This window comes from Phalaenopsis equestris, unplaced genomic scaffold (assembly GCF_001263595.1).
Source record: "Phalaenopsis equestris unplaced genomic scaffold, ASM126359v1 Scaffold234734, whole genome shotgun sequence".
In the NCBI taxonomy this organism is placed as follows: Eukaryota; Viridiplantae; Streptophyta; class Magnoliopsida; order Asparagales; family Orchidaceae; genus Phalaenopsis; species Phalaenopsis equestris.
The window spans coordinates 204,203-225,662 of record NW_018252638.1 but is presented as its reverse complement, the minus strand read 5'-3'; the positions used below and the strand labels follow the sequence as shown (position 1 = coordinate 225,662).

The 21,460-nt window shown below is 38.7% G+C and overlaps 1 protein-coding gene across 5 annotated transcripts in view; it reads right to left on the bottom strand.

Moving 5' to 3' along the window:
• Positions 1–21,460, bottom strand: part of LOC110039005 (kinesin light chain 4) — a 121,311-nt gene that overhangs the window by 69,752 nt on the left and 30,099 nt on the right. For 3 of the 5 annotated variants that reach the window (XM_020743938.1, XM_020743939.1, XM_020743942.1), the window contains 3 exons: positions 15,105–15,173; positions 14,951–15,007; positions 5,573–5,650 (listed from right to left, as the gene is read on the bottom strand). In XM_020743938.1, the coding sequence (XP_020599597.1) occupies positions 5,573–5,650; positions 14,951–15,007; positions 15,105–15,173 (204 nt within the window). The remainder of the gene's footprint in view (positions 1–5,572; positions 5,651–14,950; positions 15,008–15,104; positions 15,174–21,460) is intronic. The other 2 variants (XM_020743940.1, XM_020743941.1) reach the window with 2 other exon arrangements.

Here is a 21,460-nt window from a genome sequence, read left to right as displayed (position 1 = left end):
GGCGGGGGGGAGGCTGGCGGCGGGTGGGAGGTGGCGAGCAACGAGCGAGCGGGCAATAACTGGTGGAAAGCAAATGTGGCGGGCGACGCCACGAAAAGAAAGTGGCAGCGAACTACAACGTGTAAATGGCATACGACGAGCAAAGCGCAGCGAGCAACAAGCGGCAGCAGGCAGCAGAAACAGTGACAAGCGGCAGCAGGCAGCAGAAACAGCGACAAGCGGCAAGTGGCAAGCGATGGCGGGCAACGGACGACAAGTTGCAGGTAACCACCAGTGGCAGGACTCAGACTACGATGGGCGGCGAACAACGAGATGCAGCAACGGTGACCTACAGCGGCAACGATGAAGACGAAGGTATACACATTTGCATGAAGTCGTATTTCTTAAATTCAGCCAAATCAGTCGAATTCCAAATTCAGCTGAAATAAACTAAGAGTTGAATTCCAAATATAATGTTTACATTGCATTGCAATTACTTCCTTACCAAATGTTAAATTTCCAAAATTCCTACATTAGGAATGCAATACACCAGTAATACTGCCAAACAAATAGCCCAAATATAGATAATATGAACCTGAAAAGTGATGATGAAAAAGAAATTGAGATAATTAAGAAGACTCTTGCCATGGAACTTCAAATCAAGAATCTTAGTGGTATAAGATACTTTATGGGCATTGGAGTGTCTGGATCAAAGACGGGAATTGTGATATGCCAAAGAAATTAAATCCTAGACCTACTAAAAGAGATAGGGAGGTTGGGGTGTAAACCTGTTCAGATCAATAAAAGGTTGGGAAGGGGATACAGAAGATAATCATCACCTCGGAGACAAGATACAGCCAAAGCACAACTTATCTTTGAATGAAGTCTCAGAAGGAAAAACATGGAACTTAACCACTACCTAACAAAAAATTGAATAAAGTTAACTCTAAAACATCATAAATACAAATATATAATAATTAAATTGCGATGAGTGGCCCATAAGGGACAGTTAACTCCACAACAATGAAAAAACTTGAACTGATTCAATCCTGATGCGAAAATAGTGGCTTGCATGGTCGTGAGGCAGTAGCACATCGCGGATGGCTCGGTACTGTAGCAGGGAGCAGAAATGTAGAATCTCAAGTAGCACTCAAGCCATTCATTCTTTTCCATCCATAGTAATAATTGGGGATCTTCAAAATTGAAAATCATCAATGAACGCAGATGGTTTGAATCCTTCATTGATGATCGCACTAGAAATAGTTGGATATTCCTCATGAAGGAGAACTCTGAAACTACACAAATCTTTTAGTTCATCCATAACATGATTTATACTTAGTTCAAATGAAAATTTCAAATTCTCAAAATTGATAATATAAATGAATACTTTAACTCGAGCAACAAGCGGCAGCAGGCAGCAGAAACAGTGACAAGCGGCAGCAGGCAGCAGAAACAGTGACAAGCGGCAGCAGGCAGCAGAAACAGTGACAAGCGGCAGCAGGCAGCAGAAACAGCGACAAGCGGCAAGTGGCAAGCGATGGCGGGCAACGGACGACAAGTTGCAGGTAACCACCAGTGGCAGGACTCAGACTACGATGGGCGGCGAACAACGAGATGCAGCAACGGTGACCTACAGCGGCAACGATGAAGACGAAGGTATACACATTTGCATGAAGTCGTATTTCTTAAATTCAGCCAAATCAGTAGCGGGCCACGAAAAGAAAGTGGCAGCGAACTACAACGTGTAAATGGCATACGACGAGCAAAGCGCAGCGAGCAACAAGCGGCAGCAGGCAGCAGAAACAGTGACAAGCGGCAGCAGGCAGCAGAAACAGTGACAAGCGGCAGCAGGCAGCAGAAACAGTGACAAGCGGCAGCAGGCAGCAGAAACAGCGACAAGCGGCAAGTGGCAAGCGATGGCGGGCAACGGACGACAAGTTGCAGGTAACCACCAGTGGCAGGACTCAGACTACGATGGGCGGCGAACAACGAGATGCAGCAACGGTGACCTACAGCGGCAACGATGAAGACGAAGGTATACACATTTGCATGAAGTCGTATTTCTTAAATTCAGCCAAATCAGTAGCGGGCCACGAAAAGAAAGTGGCAGCGAACTACAACGTGTAAATGGCATACGACGAGCAAAGCGCAGCGAGCAACAAGCGGCAGCAGGCAGCAGAAACAGTGACAAGCGGCAGCAGGCAGCAGAAACAGTGACAAGCGGCAGCAGGCAGCAGAAACAGTGACAAGCGGCAGCAGGCAGCAGAAACAGCGACAAGCGGCAAGTGGCAAGCGATGGCGGGCAACGGACGACAAGTTGCAGGTAACCACCAGTGGCAGGACTCAGACTACGATGGGCGGCGAACAACGAGATGCAGCAACGGTGACCTACAGCGGCAACGATGAAGACGAAGGTATACACATTTGCATGAAGTCGTATTTCTTAAATTCAGCCAAATCAGTAGCGGGCCACGAAAAGAAAGTGGCAGCGAACTACAACGTGTAAATGGCATACGACGAGCAAAGCGCAGCGAGCAACAAGCGGCAGCAGGCAGCAGAAACAGTGACAAGCGGCAGCAGGCAGCAGAAACAGTGACAAGCGGCAGCAGGCAGCAGAAACAGTGACAAGCGGCAGCAGGCAGCAGAAACAGCGACAAGCGGCAAGTGGCAAGCGATGGCGGGCAACGGACGACAAGTTGCAGGTAACCACCAGTGGCAGGACTCAGACTACGATGGGCGGCGAACAACGAGATGCAGCAACGGTGACCTACAGCGGCAACGATGAAGACGAAGGTATACACATTTGCATGAAGTCGTATTTCTTAAATTCAGCCAAATCAGTAGCGGGCCACGAAAAGAAAGTGGCAGCGAACTACAACGTGTAAATGGCATACGACGAGCAAAGCGCAGCGAGCAACAAGCGGCAGCAGGCAGCAGAAACAGTGACAAGCGGCAGCAGGCAGCAGAAACAGTGACAAGCGGCAGCAGGCAGCAGAAACAGTGACAAGCGGCAGCAGGCAGCAGAAACAGCGACAAGCGGCAAGTGGCAAGCGATGGCGGGCAACGGACGACAAGTTGCAGGTAACCACCAGTGGCAGGACTCAGACTACGATGGGCGGCGAACAACGAGATGCAGCAACGGTGACCTACAGCGGCAACGATGAAGACGAAGGTATACACATTTGCATGAAGTCGTATTTCTTAAATTCAGCCAAATCAGTAGCGGGCCACGAAAAGAAAGTGGCAGCGAACTACAACGTGTAAATGGCATACGACGAGCAAAGCGCAGCGAGCAACAAGCGGCAGCAGGCAGCAGAAACAGTGACAAGCGGCAGCAGGCAGCAGAAACAGTGACAAGCGGCAGCAGGCAGCAGAAACAGTGACAAGCGGCAGCAGGCAGCAGAAACAGTGACAAGCGGCAGCAGGCAGCAGAAACAGCGACAAGCGGCAAGTGGCAAGCGATGGCGGGCAACGGACGACAAGTTGCAGGTAACCACCAGTGGCAGGACTCAGACTACGATGGGCGGCGAACAACGAGATGCAGCAACGGTGACCTACAGCGGCAACGATGAAGACGAAGGTATACACATTTGCATGAAGTCGTATTTCTTAAATTCAGCCAAATCAGTCGAATTCCAAATTCAGCTGAAATAAACTAAGAGTTGAATTCCAAATATAATGTTTACATTGCATTGCAATTACTTCCTTACCAAATGTTAAATTTCCAAAATTCCTACATTAGGAATGCAATACACCAGTAATACTGCCAAACAAATAGCCCAAATATAGATAATATGAACCTGAAAAGTGATGATGAAAAAGAAATTGAGATAATTAAGAAGACTCTTGCCATGGAACTTCAAATCAAGAATCTTAGTGGTATAAGATACTTTATGGGCATTGGAGTGTCTGGATCAAAGACGGGAATTGTGATATGCCAAAGAAATTAAATCCTAGACCTACTAAAAGAGATAGGGAGGTTGGGGTGTAAACCTATTCAGATCAATAAAAGGTTACATCCAAAGAGAAAAGAAACAAGAAAAAAAATTGATATCAGGGATTAGTAGAAAAGCTTATCAACTATCAAATAACAAATTTGATATCGTTTATTTTGTCAGCATTATGAGTAAACATATAAATAGTCCAAATGAAAAATATTTATAGATGATTTCCAGGATATTGAGATTTCTTAAGAGGACTCATGGAAGAGGGCTATTGTTTAAGAAATCAACCAATAGGAAAGAAAAGGTTTACACTGATGTTAGTAGAGCCAGAGAACTCACCGATAGAAGATTCACATCTGGGAATTGTTCCTATGTATGAGTAAATCTTGTCATATGAAGGAGCAGGAAGCAAGCAATGTTATCTAGAAATAATGTGAAATCAGGGTATTAAGCACTTTAGGAATTTGTGAAGGAATGTGGAATAGGGTTAGTAAATGAGTTCGGATACTCCACGATCAATCCCATAAAAAAGTTATGTGATAGCCAAGCCGCCATTAACATTGCAAAAAATCTAGTGCATTATGACAGGACAAAACACATTGAGATTATTATACATTTTATCTTTGAAAAGGTCAACAGTGGCATTATTCACTTGATCTACATTCTAACTCATCTCCAAGTCATTGATGCTTTCACTAAAGCTCTACCCCCAGGCAGCCTCACTGAGTAAAATACATAACATATATGACAAAGGTTGAGGGGGAGTGTGGAAACTTATGAAGGTGAACCAGCACAGGTCTTGAGAATCGAATTGGAGTCAATTGTGGTTGATTAGTTTATTCTCTTTTTCTTTATATTTCTTTATTTTAATTTCAGAATTATTTCCTTTACATATTTAGATTAGATATATTTGACAAGTATGTAAATTAGGAAGGGGGGATTCCCTATATATGTACCCTACATGTGAATATAGTTAGTTTTTATAAAATATTGTAAAATGAAATAAAACTTATCAAACTACATTTTTATATCCGCTTTCATCCACACAAAAAAAATTCTCGCAATCAATCCTTCAATATTTGTTTATTTAAGTCACCCTCAAAAGTTAACCCATCTTCCTTGTATATAAGTTATACTAGTTCATCACGAAATTAGTATGTCACGCTCTCATATAATTTAACCAAAAGAGTATAAACTAACTACATTTATAATAACCTCACCAATAAATTAACTTACAAGAGGACCTTTTTGTCATCAACCTTATTATCACATCACTATTATACATCAACTCTCCACTGATTACTATTTCAACCAATCTGTAATATTAACCTTTCACTATATAATAGAATGTGGCATTTCCCAATATCACTAGTTTTCTACTTAATTTTAGTTTCTTCTAAACATGTGATATCTGATCATTGTATCAATTAATTCTCTTATCTTTCCACTCCAAATCCCAAAATATTAACGTAGTCAATCCAAATTTAATTTTAGAACAACTCAGTTCTTGCCCGCATTTCACCACAAAACTATCAAAGTTATGGTTTATCACCAGTGGGAACAATGTACTTAATTACACTGACAAATTCAATCAGACCTGATGCCTCTACAAAATAGAACATTTGATAAAAATATAACAAAATGATTACCTTTGAAATTTCATAGATGTGCAATATTTTCCTCTGAAGATTTTCAGCTTCAATGAGCCTTTTAGATTTTAATAACATCTGCAATAAAGAAAAAAAATGTTGGATCAATCTTTGATCAATGAAAAATATTGGTATAAAAAAAAAGTTCCCACAGTCAGGAAATAGTTAAGAGTATAGCTGATGGGTCATTTAACAGTGATAATATCAGTTACACTTGGTTTCAACTAAATTTTATGATGTTAGCCTGTTGAGCTACAATCCTCTGATATGTGGTGTAACTCGAATGTTATCAATCACCTTAAGATTGCCAATAAACCAAAATAAAATACGCACAAAAGCCAAAATAAAATATTATATCTTAATAAATAAAAGTAATACTCAAATACATGGGATATTGTGATTGCTATGAAAAATAGCACATTTGAATATCATAGTTCTTATAAGGATTGGACAATAAAAATTTTATATGGACTCCTTCAATAAGATTGCCTCACATATTATTATACCATTTCATTATTTGAGCAATTTTACTTTGTAATAATTATATGTGATGCAACATACTAGTCTATGATTTATTTTAAATCCTAATGTCTAATTCATGATTAGCCTATCATATTATTTTTTAGTGTTCGAATTTTCTATTAGAATTATTTCTCTTGCCAAAAATTATAGCTCACCAGATTATTATTTTGATTGTTATTAAAAATAAAGTGGAGAACTAAGTTCACGATGAGAATTTTGCAGTAACAATTACTATTTTATGTCTTGATGCTTAATTTTTATGAAAAATATGAAGAATGAAAAGACAATGTATATAATAAGAATTCATTGTAAACTTCGATGTTAACTAGAAGTATTCAATTTTTTTTTTTTTTTTTTGCTTTTTTTTTATTATTAGAAGCTTCATAACTGAACAAAGTAATAGATTCGAATGTTTTGGAAAAATTGACATGTCCTATTTTATTAAACCTAAGTATAGGCTTGTACATATGTATAATTTTGTCTTTCAAGTGATTAAGTTTCTGGCCCATTTTATTCTGGTGGATAGAGTTCTAGAATAGGTATTGGAAGTGAGACAATCAACAGCATTAAAACCTCCTCATACCAATCAAAGGCATCAGACGGCGTTTGAGAAGCGGATTTAGTGGGGAAGTGGTTTTGGAAAAGCTGGTAATGAACTATGAGAGTTTGCTGACATTTGGATGGTTATAGACATTGATTAGCGGCTGCCCCTGCTGAAAACAGCCGAGAAAACTCAGATTTGGAGAGGTTAGGGCAGCAAAGAGTATCACCGCCTATTCTTGCACAAGCTACAAACACACTATTTGCAAAAGTAAAAGGATACAACACTCCATTAAGGCAACATCAAGAGAAACATCTCCGAAATACTCAACTCCAATCAAAAGTCACAAAAAATAAAATAAGGTATTTATAGTATCTCAAGCAAAACCCTACTTAGAACTAAGAAAATTAGGAAATAAAAAAAGAAAAAATGAGGAATAGGAAATAAATCAAAAACAAAGAAAATATGGGTTCAAAAAGAGATCGAGCGACTACTGTGGGACCCCCACGACAAAGCATTCCGCAGCTCTCGTGATCTGTGGTCGTGAAATAGACGCTCAGCATCATTCTCACCGGATAGGAGGAGCTTCCATCTTCTTCCAAATAAACTTCTAGAATCAATCTACCACCATCATAGCAAAACCAACGTCTTGTTATGTCTACGGCAATCCCACACCAAATATATGCTCACGTCTCCCTAATACAACGCTAAATCACATACGTCATTCCAAAGCACATCTTAATGGAAGAAATATTCATCCGTTTTCGGCACAGTCTAAGCTGAAACAGCAAAAGGACGTAAATTCTCACAAAGAAACTCTTGAGCCTTTAAATTTATAATTTACTTCTTCCAATCCTCGTGCTCAGCTGAGCGCATCCAATAAACAAATTCTTTTTGAAGAACTAACTGCGGAATCAAATATGTGGCAACCTGGACCACTTTCAGTGGCAAACCACCCAATACAAAAATTATCGGTCATGATGATTGGCAAACCCTTCAACAAGGGTTGTCCCTTTTCAGATATCGGCTTATCGAACAACAATATCTTCTAGAAGAACCAATATTAATCCATTGAGAGTCTCTCTCATGGGCTCAGCTTGAATTACTAGAGCCTCCTCCTCGTTAGCTCAAAGTTGAGACAACTCGTTGAAATCTTCATCGTCGCCTATATCACTATCCATTTCTTCAATTGTTCAATACTAAACAAAAGAGATCATTCTCCTGTTTGGGCAATTTACTTCAATATGCCCAAATCCGTGGCACTTGAAACACTTGAAGATCGAGATAGATTTAAGTGTTGGTGTTGGTAGGCTTCACCTTTTCTACACTCTGGTTGGGTTTCTCCTCAGACGAGGTCAACTAAAATGTTTAACTAGATGTACTCTTGTTGCCTGATTTTTGGGTTGAACTCTGCCTATAAGATGTCATGGTAACACGGTGACGTTTTCTCTTCAGCTTCAGAGTAAGGGTATGAACACTGTGTAATGTCCGATAAGGTTGCAACTTCACCACATTACCAATAAACAATCTCAATTCCCTCAGATATTGAGCTATGGTACTATCCTCAAGCTCCACTAGCTCACATTTCAATATAAGTTGCACAAGCTCAATGGTGTACTCTCTTACTGGGATATCTTGTTGCTACAGGTGATGAAGTCTTGAGAACATCCCAGTAATTGCAGTAACAACTACTAGGATATCTTGTAGTTACTTGTGCTACATTTCTCATTCATCTTGGATCAAGTAATGATTTTTATTTTTCCTTCCCACTATCGAAGAAGGTTCAAATTCGCCAACCACAGAGATTCACCCTTCTTTAACTTAATGGCGACTAGCTTTACCATTATGTTTGGTGAGACATCGTGATACTCATAAACATGTTCCAATACCTGGAGCTACTCGATGAATTCTTTCAAATCTCTGTGACTGTCAAAACCCGATAAATCCACATTTACTTCAACATTGTGAGGCATGAAGAAAGAGTTACTATAGATGTTGAGTTTTGAGAATTACATACTAAAGCTTAATTGAATTTAATATTATTAAAGAAGGAATTTAAATATGACATGATTACTATAAAGAATAGGTAAGTGTGATCTTCATAAATGAGCAATGACCAATTACTGCATATTTTACATGTATATAAAACACTGAGAAAATGCATTTTGTATCATAATAATAAATCACAAAAAATGTGGTTAAAAGAGTGCATGAAAAAATAAATGACAAGCGAGCACAAACCAGTACATCAATTGAGGAACTTGAGACTATTGCATCAACTAAAGACAATACTCAAAATATAGAATGTACTTGCTGCACCAGATTTTATAACCATGCAGTATGAGAATATTATTTACTGTAATGGTTCATGAAGAGAATCATTATTTACTGTCTCAATATTATAGACAGCTCATGTTTATTTTCATTTCTTGCGCAATTTGATATTGGTTCTTTTTGGGTTCTTTTTGTTTTTTTTTTTTTTGCAATTTGTAAGTGTCTTTTTCTTCTGTCTTATATTTTTCTTTTGGTGGGTTTTGGATATCTATGATGAGATATTTGACTTTATGGGTTCCTCAAGATGGGTTGTTTATCGTTATTGGTTGGTGTCACATATGAAATTCTAATGAAGGCAATCAAATTCCTCTCTTTTTTTCGGTGTTAGGGTTTTTGAGGTTCTTCTAGATGTCTTTTTTTGTAATATGCATATGTGACACACACGAGTTTGGTATTATGTGAATTAAAGACAACCAAGAACCCTTTTTTATAAGATATATTGTCTTTTTTTAGTGACAGATTCATTGGTTATATACTAAGTTCTCTAAGACCTCACAACTGCATAAACCTATAATTAATTACTTTTGTCATCAATTTTTTCTTTTTTATTTCTAATAGGATGTTTTTTAAGCATTCAGAAAAGATGAGCTCGAGGAGGGTACTGCTACTGTGGACTTCAAAGTTCTTTGCTGACTTCATATCAGTCACATAGCTACGGGAGATAATTTTGCAGGTCCTCACGAAGAATCATGGAAGATTGTCTATTTCGGTGGGCGGATGGGCTGGAAAATTCAACCACCGAGAGTGATCAGGCACGGAGAGTTTTCCTGAAGACGGCTTAACTAGTGACATACGCCGTCTGCATTTTAAAATTAGTATTATAATATTATTAATTATTATTTAATAGTTTATTTCTTAATTTTAATAATAATGTTACTGGTAGTCAAGTGAGATTTCTATCGTTATTTTGTAATATTTTGCACTGAATTTTTGCTTTTAAAGTATAAAATATATTTGTATGACAGTTCTGTTGCAAACAACATTATTATACAGGGGCAGAATGATCATTTATCCAAAAACAGCTGCAACACAGCTGTTTTCAAACTGTCAAATACAAACCAACAGTCAGTTTATTCGCAGCAGCTTATTATTAAGCTGCAGCTGCCCCAAACATACCCTTAATCTTTGTGAGTTTAGAATTTAGAGTTATGTTGTTTGTCTAGTTTCAGGCTGTTCAAGTAATTAGGTTTATCACCAAGCCTATTTTGATGGGTAGTTCTTGAATGGTTGTTGTAGATAGATTCAATCTGCTAAGTTGTAGCCATCTCTATCATATCTTATGCTCTATAGGAAAGGTTCTTCGTTTTATGACAAAATTCATCATGTAAAAAAAGAAAATGATATTCATTACTTATTGGAACTCTATTGTATCATTCATGTATTTTTGTCAATGTTTTTTGCGTGACTACTCATAAAGTGCCTCAAAGAATGCATTAAATCATAGTAGATTGCAAATGAGAAACAAAATAAAAAGAGACACTAACATGGGGGCGTACATACGGGTCTTCTCGAACGAAAGCAGGCGACTTTGATGTTTGCCTAGACCGAGTTGGTTCACGTCTCTTACATTCATAGGAGTTATCCGGTCCTCTTCGGCCACTCATAGTTACCATCTTATTATATATTTATTTTCGTGATAATTTAAGATTAGTTTTTTGAGAGTTTTGAGTTGGGATGGACGTCAGTATCTATTCTTCCCTTTGAGGGTCGTATCCTAGGGTTCCATGTATTTCTTTAGTTGAACATTTGGTCACCAACTAGTGTTTATCTTCCCTATTCCCCATCTACATGCTTCCCACACTGCTCTGTGCCACTGTTCCCTGCTGCAGCAACCCATAACATCTGTCAATGTTGTTTTCCTACTATTTCCGCATTCCAGCATAAGTTCCATGCGGTTCCAGCACTCCCGCTTGATGTCATAGATGTTCCAGCTACCATAAATCATTTCCCCTTCCCACCAGCTATTGTTGCAACCATCCCGTTGTCGTTGACCACGTTCTTCCCACCTAATCGTTGTCCCGGCCCTCCTGTACTACCTCTCTACCTCATATCCACCGTTCCAACCTCCGGAAACCCAAATTCCACCTTGTTGTCGCTCAAAGTAGCAAGGACTTACTGTTCTGTTGTCATATATCGTCACTTGTCCTGCGCTCTCCTCTCACCACTACCTTCCAATTCCTCGTTGATCCCCACCGCCACCCCTAGATCCCACCCTCGTTTGAGAGTTTTTGTCAAGTTTGTTGTTATGTCAAAATTTTGGGAGTCGTTTCGTTGTATTTTCCCTTTTATGTGTGTTACTTGTAATTGTTTATTTACTTTCAGTAATAACATTTCTTTTTTCCTAGTGTGATTTGAGTTAACTCTGTATCATTTAGTATCAGAGTTAGCCTAATCTTAGGCATATCTTAGGTTTCTAGCATCTTCCAACATCACCCCTCCCCCTAACACAAAATTTTTCTTTTCCCTCCACCCTACACACCTTCCACCTACCTACACCCAAAATCTTAAGCACGCACCGAAGAAACAATTTCCAAAATTTGATCTGGAATCTATCACAGATGACATTCAAAGGCTAATCTGCAAAGTGCTATATCGGCTCGATGCCAATGAGAAAAGAACCAAGAGCAGTATCACCATCAACAGTAATAGGGAAATCCATCAAGGAGAGCAAGAATAATACTCAAATCCCTTCCTTAGGGATGATTTTAGTGGAAAAAAAGACAAACCACAATGCTTTGGGGTACAGTATTAGCAGTAACCTAGAGTTAAAGTGTCTATTGGAAGATATAGTGATGAGGTGTGTGGAGGATACAAAAACGAGATGTTTGTTAGAGGATACATAGATAGAGTGTCTATTAGAAGATACGGAGACGACATGTCTATTAGAAGATATAGAGATCTAGGAAATGAAAGAGGACCTGTCGAACTTTGAAGGAAGAATGGAACTAGATTTCCTCAAGTGGATGCCAAATGTTGAGTGAATCCTAGAATAAATAGAGGTGTCTGATGACAAAAGAGTGAAGCTCGCCGCAATCAAGCTGAAGAAGAATACTTCTTTATGGTGGGAGAACCTGAAGAGGAGGAGACTAAGAGAAGGACAGAATAGAATCAATTAGAAGAAAAAGAAGGTGAGGAAGTTACAGCACTTACTTCAGCACTATTGCCAGGATATTTGCTTAAAGCTCCACTACCTACAACAGAAAGAGCTATCAGCAGAAGAGTATACGACAGAATTTATGCAGCTTAAATTGCGGCGTGAGTTGAAGGAGCCAAAAAGAGCACACCATAGCTAGGTAATTGGGAAGCCTGAAGCCCGCAATCACTAATGTGGTTCAGCTGCATCCTACTGAACAACGAGGGGCGTGCGGAACTTACCACTGAAAGTTGAGATGCAGTAGAAGCCGAGTAGGCAACCACCGTCAGTCAGGCACTATCCCAAAGCATAAAAAGTTGTCCCACCGCAAAAAGACCATATTTTACTTGTCCTGTATGATGATCCCAATACTAGCAACACCTGAGAGTAAAAGCGCTCCATCAACGTTTGCTCTAAGCCATCCAGGAGGGGGAAGATGCCAAGAGGAGAGAACCAACCTGGCGAGTTAACTAGCATCCCATTGGTCCCAGATTGGATAGAACTGTGTTTTAGAAAATGCCTCGAGAATAAAAGCCGCAATAATCATTAGTGCCATAACCTCGGTTGTGTATCTTTACATTAAGGGCTCTCCAACAAAGATGAATAATGTAACAGTAGCATCGGGCTGGTGCAATTTCCGCTCCTCGTTGTCTTATTAAGTTTTTTCATAGGTTTTTGAAGTTGTTAAAAGATGGAATGGTGAGGCCCCATCTTCTCATGATATCCTTTATCTTGCACACAAAAAAGAAAAAAAAAAGAAATTTTTAGTAGAAATATCATCTCTATCTTCAGTTTCGGGCAGCCACACATGAAATCATAATGTCCGTAAGAACTCTTTTCGCAAGCCAAGAGCGAGTGAGGATGGCGTCATGTGTCATTCTCCACCAAAAGAAATGCTCACTGTGGTGTAAGTGCAGCCGGTCAAACGACTTTTGATTGGTATCAGCATGAGGAAAGGTGGCTCCATAAACAAGTCCCATGATAGTTTGCCCTTGGTTCAACTCGAGGTAGTCCTCCCGGAGCTCCTGATGCATCTTTACTTGAGGAATTCAGTCCATCATGTCAGCGCCAAAAGAGGCATGAATTTCCTGCATGCTCCATATTTTATAAGTGGTTATTCAAAAGCCTGCCTCCCGTTCAATCTATTGATGTTAATCGGGCACGGCCATTTAACAATCAGGGTATTGTTGATCCAACCATGTTCCACTGCATCCATACAATGACCATAAGCAATTTTCCATCTAGTAATTGACAGCAAGAACGTCGCCCCATCACAAAATATCCACCATGTGACGGATGTGTTGTGTGAACAGTTTCGGGCCCAAAGAATGGTGTCATATTGTGCTTTTAAACACCTTTTCTATTGGAAACCAACTGCAAAATCAGATTTGTGTGATGTGTTGCTCATGGATATGTGCCACTTTTTGTTGGAGAGATTGGCAATTTGATTGTCGAACTCAGCATAACGGGTTTAGGATTACCTACTCCTTTACCCAGGATGGCAAGCGCATAATCTTACTTTCTGTGGAGCTCTAGATTTTAGGGGATCTTACCAGTAGAAAGTTCAAGCAGGATCTGTTTGGATGATGATAGAGAAAAGAGAGACGGAGGTGCAAACTCCAGATACAAATCAGTCACCATAAAGAGCATGTCAGGACATCATGATCAATACTTACCACTATGGCCACCACCGTTAGAGGGAGTTCGGTCTTTTCTCACGTCAAGTAGGACTAGGACTACGTTTGGGAAACTCTGCAAGATATACAAGACACAAAGTTCTAGTTCAGTTCAGTAGAGTACCCCAGAAGGATGAATCGATATGGATGTATGCTCGCAAAGTGAAGGAAGCTCCTCAAGTGTTTTGGGAGATGGTACCGTCGACAGTGTGATCCAAGTGCTTCTCGGACCACGATCAAGAACCGTCAACCCTGAGAGGGTACAGCATCACTGTCACCCTCAAGTACAGATAGAAGCTTCAACGAGTGAGATCAAAACCTCCCAACACAGAGAGACCGACGAGGGTACGTACGTGTGGTTCTTCACACCAGATGATGTTCCAGCCATCCCGAAGCATGTCCTTGCAAACTAACCACAGTCCCAGCCCTCCTACACTGCCTCTCTGCCACATATCCGTTGTTCCAACCTCTAAGTAGCCTAATTCCACCTTGTCGCCGCCAAGAACAACAAGAACGTTTGTTCCATTGTCATATATCCGCTTACTTGCCCCGTGTTCTCCCCTTACCTCCACCTTCCAAACCCTCGTTGGTCACCGCCAACACCTCGAGATCCCACTCTAGTTTGAGTGTTTGTGTCATGTCTTTGCCATTTTAGATTTCCGAATGTCGTTCTATTTGAAGCGTATTGATTGTAATTGTCCATTGCCAAATCGAAAAAGGATGTTATCCAAACGCTTCTCAAGTAGTTGCAGTCAAACCTGGCCTGTTAACCCTTTATTTCTAGCAATATGCATATATTGAAGTAATTGTCGCCCTGTCAGACCATAATGAAAACTCAATTTAAGTTTCTATTTCAAATGAAGACGATATTGTGATCTTTTTCTATAGAGCAATTTGGTTTGAAGATCTCTGGATATTTGCTTTCAGTAATAATATTTGTTTTCATATTGTGGTTTGGGTTAACTCCGGTATCACAAACTATCATCAGCACAAAAAGCAAAGACCAATGGACAAAAATTACTATTAAAAAAGTTTTAGAATCACTTAGTTACACAAGCATGCATTACCATAAAAAATTCTTAACTATTCAAGAAACAATAGTTAATATAGGATTGAGAAAATAACTATAAGAGAATATCTTTTGAAACAAATAGAGAAAAGGACCTACATACTTGGACAAGAGACCGCGTTCTCTTCATGCAAGTTATGGTTTCACCCAGACCATTTTCCTGAAAGGAAAATCATTGCAACTTCAAGTACGCTTGATCTATGATGTACCTGATAAAAGTTGATGCATGTGAAAAAACATGAAACGTTCTCAAGAACCTCTAAAATCCTAATAGACTCCCGCAAAAGTTCCTCAGAATCCTTCTCCTTGCCCTGCAAATAAAGCACCTAAAACAAAAACAAATATATATAAATTGAGACATTGCCATCATTATTATCCAATGGGCTTGCCCATTGGACATCTAGCATCAAATCAATGAAAGTGTGTTCTATGGTCTACAACCCAAAAGATCATATAACATCTAACGAAAGAATCCTGAAAGGCTAAAATATCAATCTAATGTTATTCATATTTTAAAAAGAAAAAAAAAAGAATTTTGCTAAAATTTGATGCAGAGTGAATTAGCAAATGTAAAAATTGTGGGGTGACTTCACATCTAAATTTGTTACGAGGAAAAAAATCCAGTGTTAAAGTAAACCAAGGAGGGGGAAAGAAGAAAGGGGTTAAGAAGATTATAATGATAAATATGATACAAATCTAGACATGTATCACAGTTACACAAGATTATTTCAAATATTTCCAATTACTTTTAAAATATATTGCAATTTTAATGCTTAAACGTAATGACTGTCTTTATATTAGATGATAGGGTATTCAGGACTTTGTAATATTTAAGTATTAAATAAATTTAAATTTAAATTTGTAAATCATATTTTTATAACTAGTGGTTCAATTGCAATTTTGATGAGAAAGCATAAAAAAAATATTAAAAAGTTTTCACCTTCTTTATCCTACTCTCTCTGGTGATTCATCTTAACTCCATTGAATTGCTCAATCACACCCATCCCTCTCCCATTTTTCCATTTCCACAAATATTCTCTCGTGCCGTGACACAAATCGTTAGAATACATATCAAGAAAATCCTTTCTCTGAATCCATCACATAGGTTTCCATCTCTAGGTGTGATTGCCAAGGATTCAGAAAAGTCTTTCAATTGAACATTGATGTAAAGAAAGACAGTTATTCCAAATATCAAAGTCAAAGAAAGAAAAAAAAAAATCTTTAGAGATCATCAACAAGGATTGTTCATTCACTTGACACCAAATCAATCTTAATTTACACCAAATGCCCTAAAAGAAGGGAAACAAGAGGAAGAAGGGTAAGAAAGCATGAAGTAGCTTTATTGATGTGGAAGCTTCCTGCAGGATACAAAAATTCGGCAAGGTACGGAATTTTCCTGTGGAAGAATGATTCAGTGGGATCGCAGAAAATCCCGAGATAGCAGGTGTCAAACGACACTGCCCACCTGATTATTTTTATTTTTTTCTGATTTTCTCCTATTTCCTTGGAAAAATAATTGTAATAAAAATAATCAGAAAAATGATAAGTTATGTTGTAATAGAGAGACAATTATAACGTAGAAGGCAAAATTTTTGACGAGATAAGCCTTAATTAAAAAAAAAATTTAAATGAATTCTTGAATCTTAATAATTAAGGTTCAGATAGTCCAACTTGTATCAAAGGACTATTAATAAGTGTAATGTTGGACTGAACGACATTTATCATTGTTATTATGGACTAATGGGCTAGACGATAATCTAATTAAAGAAAGATTTTAAAAGCTATGCAAAAATTATATAAGATTTTTAAGATGAGTGCAATAAATAAGACAGAAAGTGAAGTGCATATATGATATTGATCAGCATAACTAAATAGAAGACTTGTTAATGATAGCTTTATTTTATTTTAACTTTCGTATTAGATGCTTATAATCATGTTCATGTTATTATTTAAGTATTTATGCATGCTTATTCATTATTACTATCATACTAATTCAATTATGATTATAAATAAAAACACCCATATTAGTTATTGAATGGCAGGCATGTTATTTGTTTCTTGTATAATTAAATCTTTTTAATATAGTTTTTCTCATATGGCATGAAACTCACTAAATTTTATAATGTTGATTTACATGAAGGAAAATGGAGTAGATGAATCATTAATCAAGTGACCTACCTTATACTGATTTTTATTGTATAGTTTTAAGTATATTTACATAAGACGGTGCTATCTAATGTTGATAAAGGTCTTTTGGTAAGTATGATTTTATATTTGAATGTTAATTAGAAGCTTTATAACTTATTTGATGATCGTTTATACACACTTCCATATTTATATTATTTCATGAATATTAGAAGAGTTGAAATATATGTGTTTGTTTGATAATATTTTAGAAAGACTAATTCAAAATCAACAACATAACAAATATTGTGCCCTATAAGCTGGCGCACATAGTGCATGCTAATTTGTCTTTCTTGTGCTTTCTATTCTAATTGAGTAAAATCCCAAAATAATCTTACGACAATTGAAAAGTGTCCCATTTAAGACTAAAATTTTAGAATGCTCAAATTTAATCCCAAACTATTAAATGTTGCTCCAAATTAGTCATAAATCTTATTTTCCATTAAAGTTAATGGTGGTTAGCATTAATTAAAGGGTAATTTTCGTCTTTTATGATATTAATAAAAATTTATGCGGTTTGTATATCAATCTCTTTTCAATTTGTTGTTGAAAAATCATAATTTTAAATTTACATTAATAAATCTCTTCACAATAGTCATCACTTTTTTTCAAATAAAAAATTTTGTGTCGGATCATCATTTGAATGCAGAGCCTTATATATATATATATATATATATCTCGTCGGTGGCAGACAGAGCTAGGGTTTCCCCTGATGGGGATTCCCTGATTTGAATCCTTCGGCTTCGAACCGTCGTCCTCGACGACGAAGGATTTCTCGTACTCAACAACGAAGGGCTTCTCTCCTTCAGATTTTGCGTATGTCGTCTCCTCCTACGCACATCGTTTCGTCCTTCCCAATGACGAAAGGCTTCGGCGTCATCTTCGCTGAGCTTCGTCGAGGGACCCTTCTCTGCGGTTTGTCTTCTGTGCGGCTTTTCCTGTCTTCTGGAACTCATCAGCTGCGACCGTTCCGCGACTTCGACATTTTTTGCTTCGCCCCGACGCCTTAGGCATGTCATTTGCCCTCTGCCCGACTTAGCAGGGCTTCTCCTTATTGTGATGGAGCTTCTTCTTCGGTTGAACCTGACAATCTCCCCTTTGCCCACGTGGTGGGTAATCCTCACATGGAGACGGCGGTTGTCTTCCCCTCAAGTTATAAGGAGTATCATGACAGTACAGGTAACTACCCCTTTATTAAGAATACAAGCAGAAAAATAGGAAAGCAGCACTTTTTTTCTCTGAGTTGAAAGTTTCAACCCTGACTGAGAAATTCAAGTTTGCTCTTATTGAAAAATTTTGTGGAGGTACCCACCTATGAAAGCTATCAGAAAAAATTTTGATGATCTCAAATTAGCAAGAAAGTGGAAAGTGGAAAGTGGGGCACATGAATGGGAGACATGTTTTGATTCAAGTAATCGTGGCTGATAAGTACATTTAAATTTTCTTAAAAAATTATCATAATATTGTTGGTAAATCAATGAAGCTGCTCAAGTGGTCTCCTGCTTTTGACCGCAATCATGAACCTCTTACTGCACCTGTATAGTTTAGTCTATCTGGTCTCAAGCTGCACTTTTTTCATCATTAGGTTCTTTACTTTATTGGGGTCATACTTGGGGACACAATAAAGCTAGATCTACCTACTTTCAACCTAACCAGATCTTCTATGGTCATAATTCTTGTGGAAAGAGATATTACTTTACCTGATGTTACTGAAGTCTGGTTGGGCACTACTCATAATGGATATTGTCAGCAAATCGTCATTGAGCATTGACCTCCTTATTGTTCCCATTGTAAGATGTTTAAGCATATCCTTGATAAATGTCATAAATTTCATCCTAATTTGAAATCTAAAGATCAAGTAAATAATGATTGATCTAACTCCACTGCTCTTGACATATATGATTCACCTGAAGAGAAAACTACTACAGAACAGGATTTGATGTCTAATTTAATTGCCCCTATGGACCCTCCCCCTAAAAAAACTGTTTCTGCGATTGATGAGAAGCTAGATATCCCTGCAGAGCAAAACCTTATTGAAAACCGTACTGAAGGACCCCTACCACACGGACTGACAATCAAGAGAACCTTGCAGCTCCCCATCTTCAGGAAGTATCTAGAGTAGAAACGACAACTCATACCTCACACACACTTGAACCTCTATTGTGGGTACAACTGTTGGCCATCTTTCTACTGCAGCACTACCGCCTCATCCGAATGAGCAGCAATCCTCGGATGAGGAATGACAGGTCTACACTTCCAGGAGGAAGAAAAAGAATGGAGATCTAATTGAACTAATGAATCTATTGGATCTTACTTTGGTTACTTCGGGCAATGGTACACACCTAGCCAATCTGTTAGTTGGTTTCCTTCCGAGAACTAGAGGCAGAAGTATAACTAAATTGGGTCGTCCCGATTGATCTTATATGTACCATCTATTTTTGGGTTACTTTACCTTTTTTTTTTGTGTTGTATCATGTGGGTTGGGTGTCTATTTTGGCCTTACTTATACAACCTATCTGCACAATTTTCTCTTTAATATATATATATATATACACACACACACACACAAATGGCATCGTCCTTCTCAATATCGCTTTGCTAGGGTTTCGCCGTTATGGCAAACGCTGGTTCTGCTCCACTGTTCGCGCTCGATCTTCTTTCATTTTCGTCAGTATGGCGTGCCAACATCAACGTGACTCAACTTCTGTGGGAATGTGTTCGTGCGGCCGATAAAGGATCGCCTTCGGCGGTGTCGTGTGCGTCTCTGCGGGATCGTGTTCTGCGAGTCTTCTGCAGCGTCACCCAGTCAACAAAGCTTCCTCATTGGTTGTCACGGCTCTCGTCGTCTTCTCCCACACTCGACACCGACGTTATCGCCTTGCCCTACAAAAGTTTCCCCCCGAAGTCTACTCGCTTTTTTCTAGCGGCTCGCCTAGTCGTTCTGGAGATGGGCTCAACAATGTGTTCCTATGCCAATGCACTTGCCGGCGACTTTTCTATTCCTACTTGTACTCCTCTTTCAGGTTCAGAATCTGGTTTTCATATTGGCAAGTCTTGCAATGTTCCTCAATCTTTCCACGACGCTATTGAAGGTGGTAGTGATCACACTTTCATTAAAAAGCTTCGTAAAAAAAATGAGAAGTCTGCCCTTATTCTCACTGAGGTTGAAACCAACACTCTCACGTCCTCTTGGCGTTTTGCTCTAGTGGGAAAATTCTTTTATGGTCACCCAAAACTGGAGGTCATTCGAAAAGAATTTGATGCTATGAAGTCATTGGGCAGTTGAAATATTGGCTTACTTGACGGTCGACATATACTTATTCAGTTGTCTCACAATACCGATTACACTCACATTTTTTCTCGAAAAGTTATCAAGATTTACAACCGTTTTATGAAAATTCTGAAGTAGACTATCGAATTTGATCCAAAACCGGAGTCCCTTATCATTCATGTTTAGATAAAATTTTTTGGGTTAATATTACATCTGCTCAACTTCGAAATACTCTACACTTTAGCAACTGCTTACGGTAATTCTCTCGAGGTTGATAGTCCTACGCTTGCTGTCACCAGATCCTCTTTAGCTTGTGTGTTAGTTGAGAGATACATCACTCAACCAGCTCCGGATGAGGTATGAATTGGCACCACTCACGACGGGCTTTGGCAAATAGTTGAAATAGAACCACACCCTCCTTATTGCTCTCATTGTAGTATGTTTGGCCACAGTTACCATTTGCTATCGCTTGCATCCTCATCTAAGGTCGAATATCGCTAAAGATCGACCACCTACCATCCCTGCTAAAAATGTGCAACCCGATTCTCTTTCCAACAACACAGTTCCAGATGAAAAACACCATTCTACAAGTAAAGATCCAAATGTGATTACACCACTAACTGTTATTGAAGAAGTCTCATTTACATGTCAAGAATCATGAGAGCGCTCCTTCGATCCGATAAAAGATCAGCTGGTACAACAAGTTTTTGCTTCTAATGTTCAACAACGTACACATGTCTGGCACACTTTAGACCAATCCACTGATCAGGTGAGTCAATCTTCGGATGATGAATGGCAGGTCTATTCGAGGAGGAAGAAGAATGGAGGCCCACTCGAGCTCAGAAATTTATTGGATGATACATTGGTTACTACTCGCAACGGCACTCATCTTACTAATTTATTAGCTGGCTCCTTCCCTAGAACTAGAGGCAGAGGCAAGGCAAAATTGGGTCGCTCTCTAACTACCTGATACACAATATTTTTCTATAGGTATCTCATGTATTTCTCTGTATTTTCTCTTTTTGAAACCATTAAATGTGGTGGTTATCATGTGAGCAAGGTGTCATGTTTGGGCCCTCCCACATAATCTATCTGTATTCTACTTTTTATTTAATATATTAGTCATTGGCTTTCTCAATATATATATATATATATATA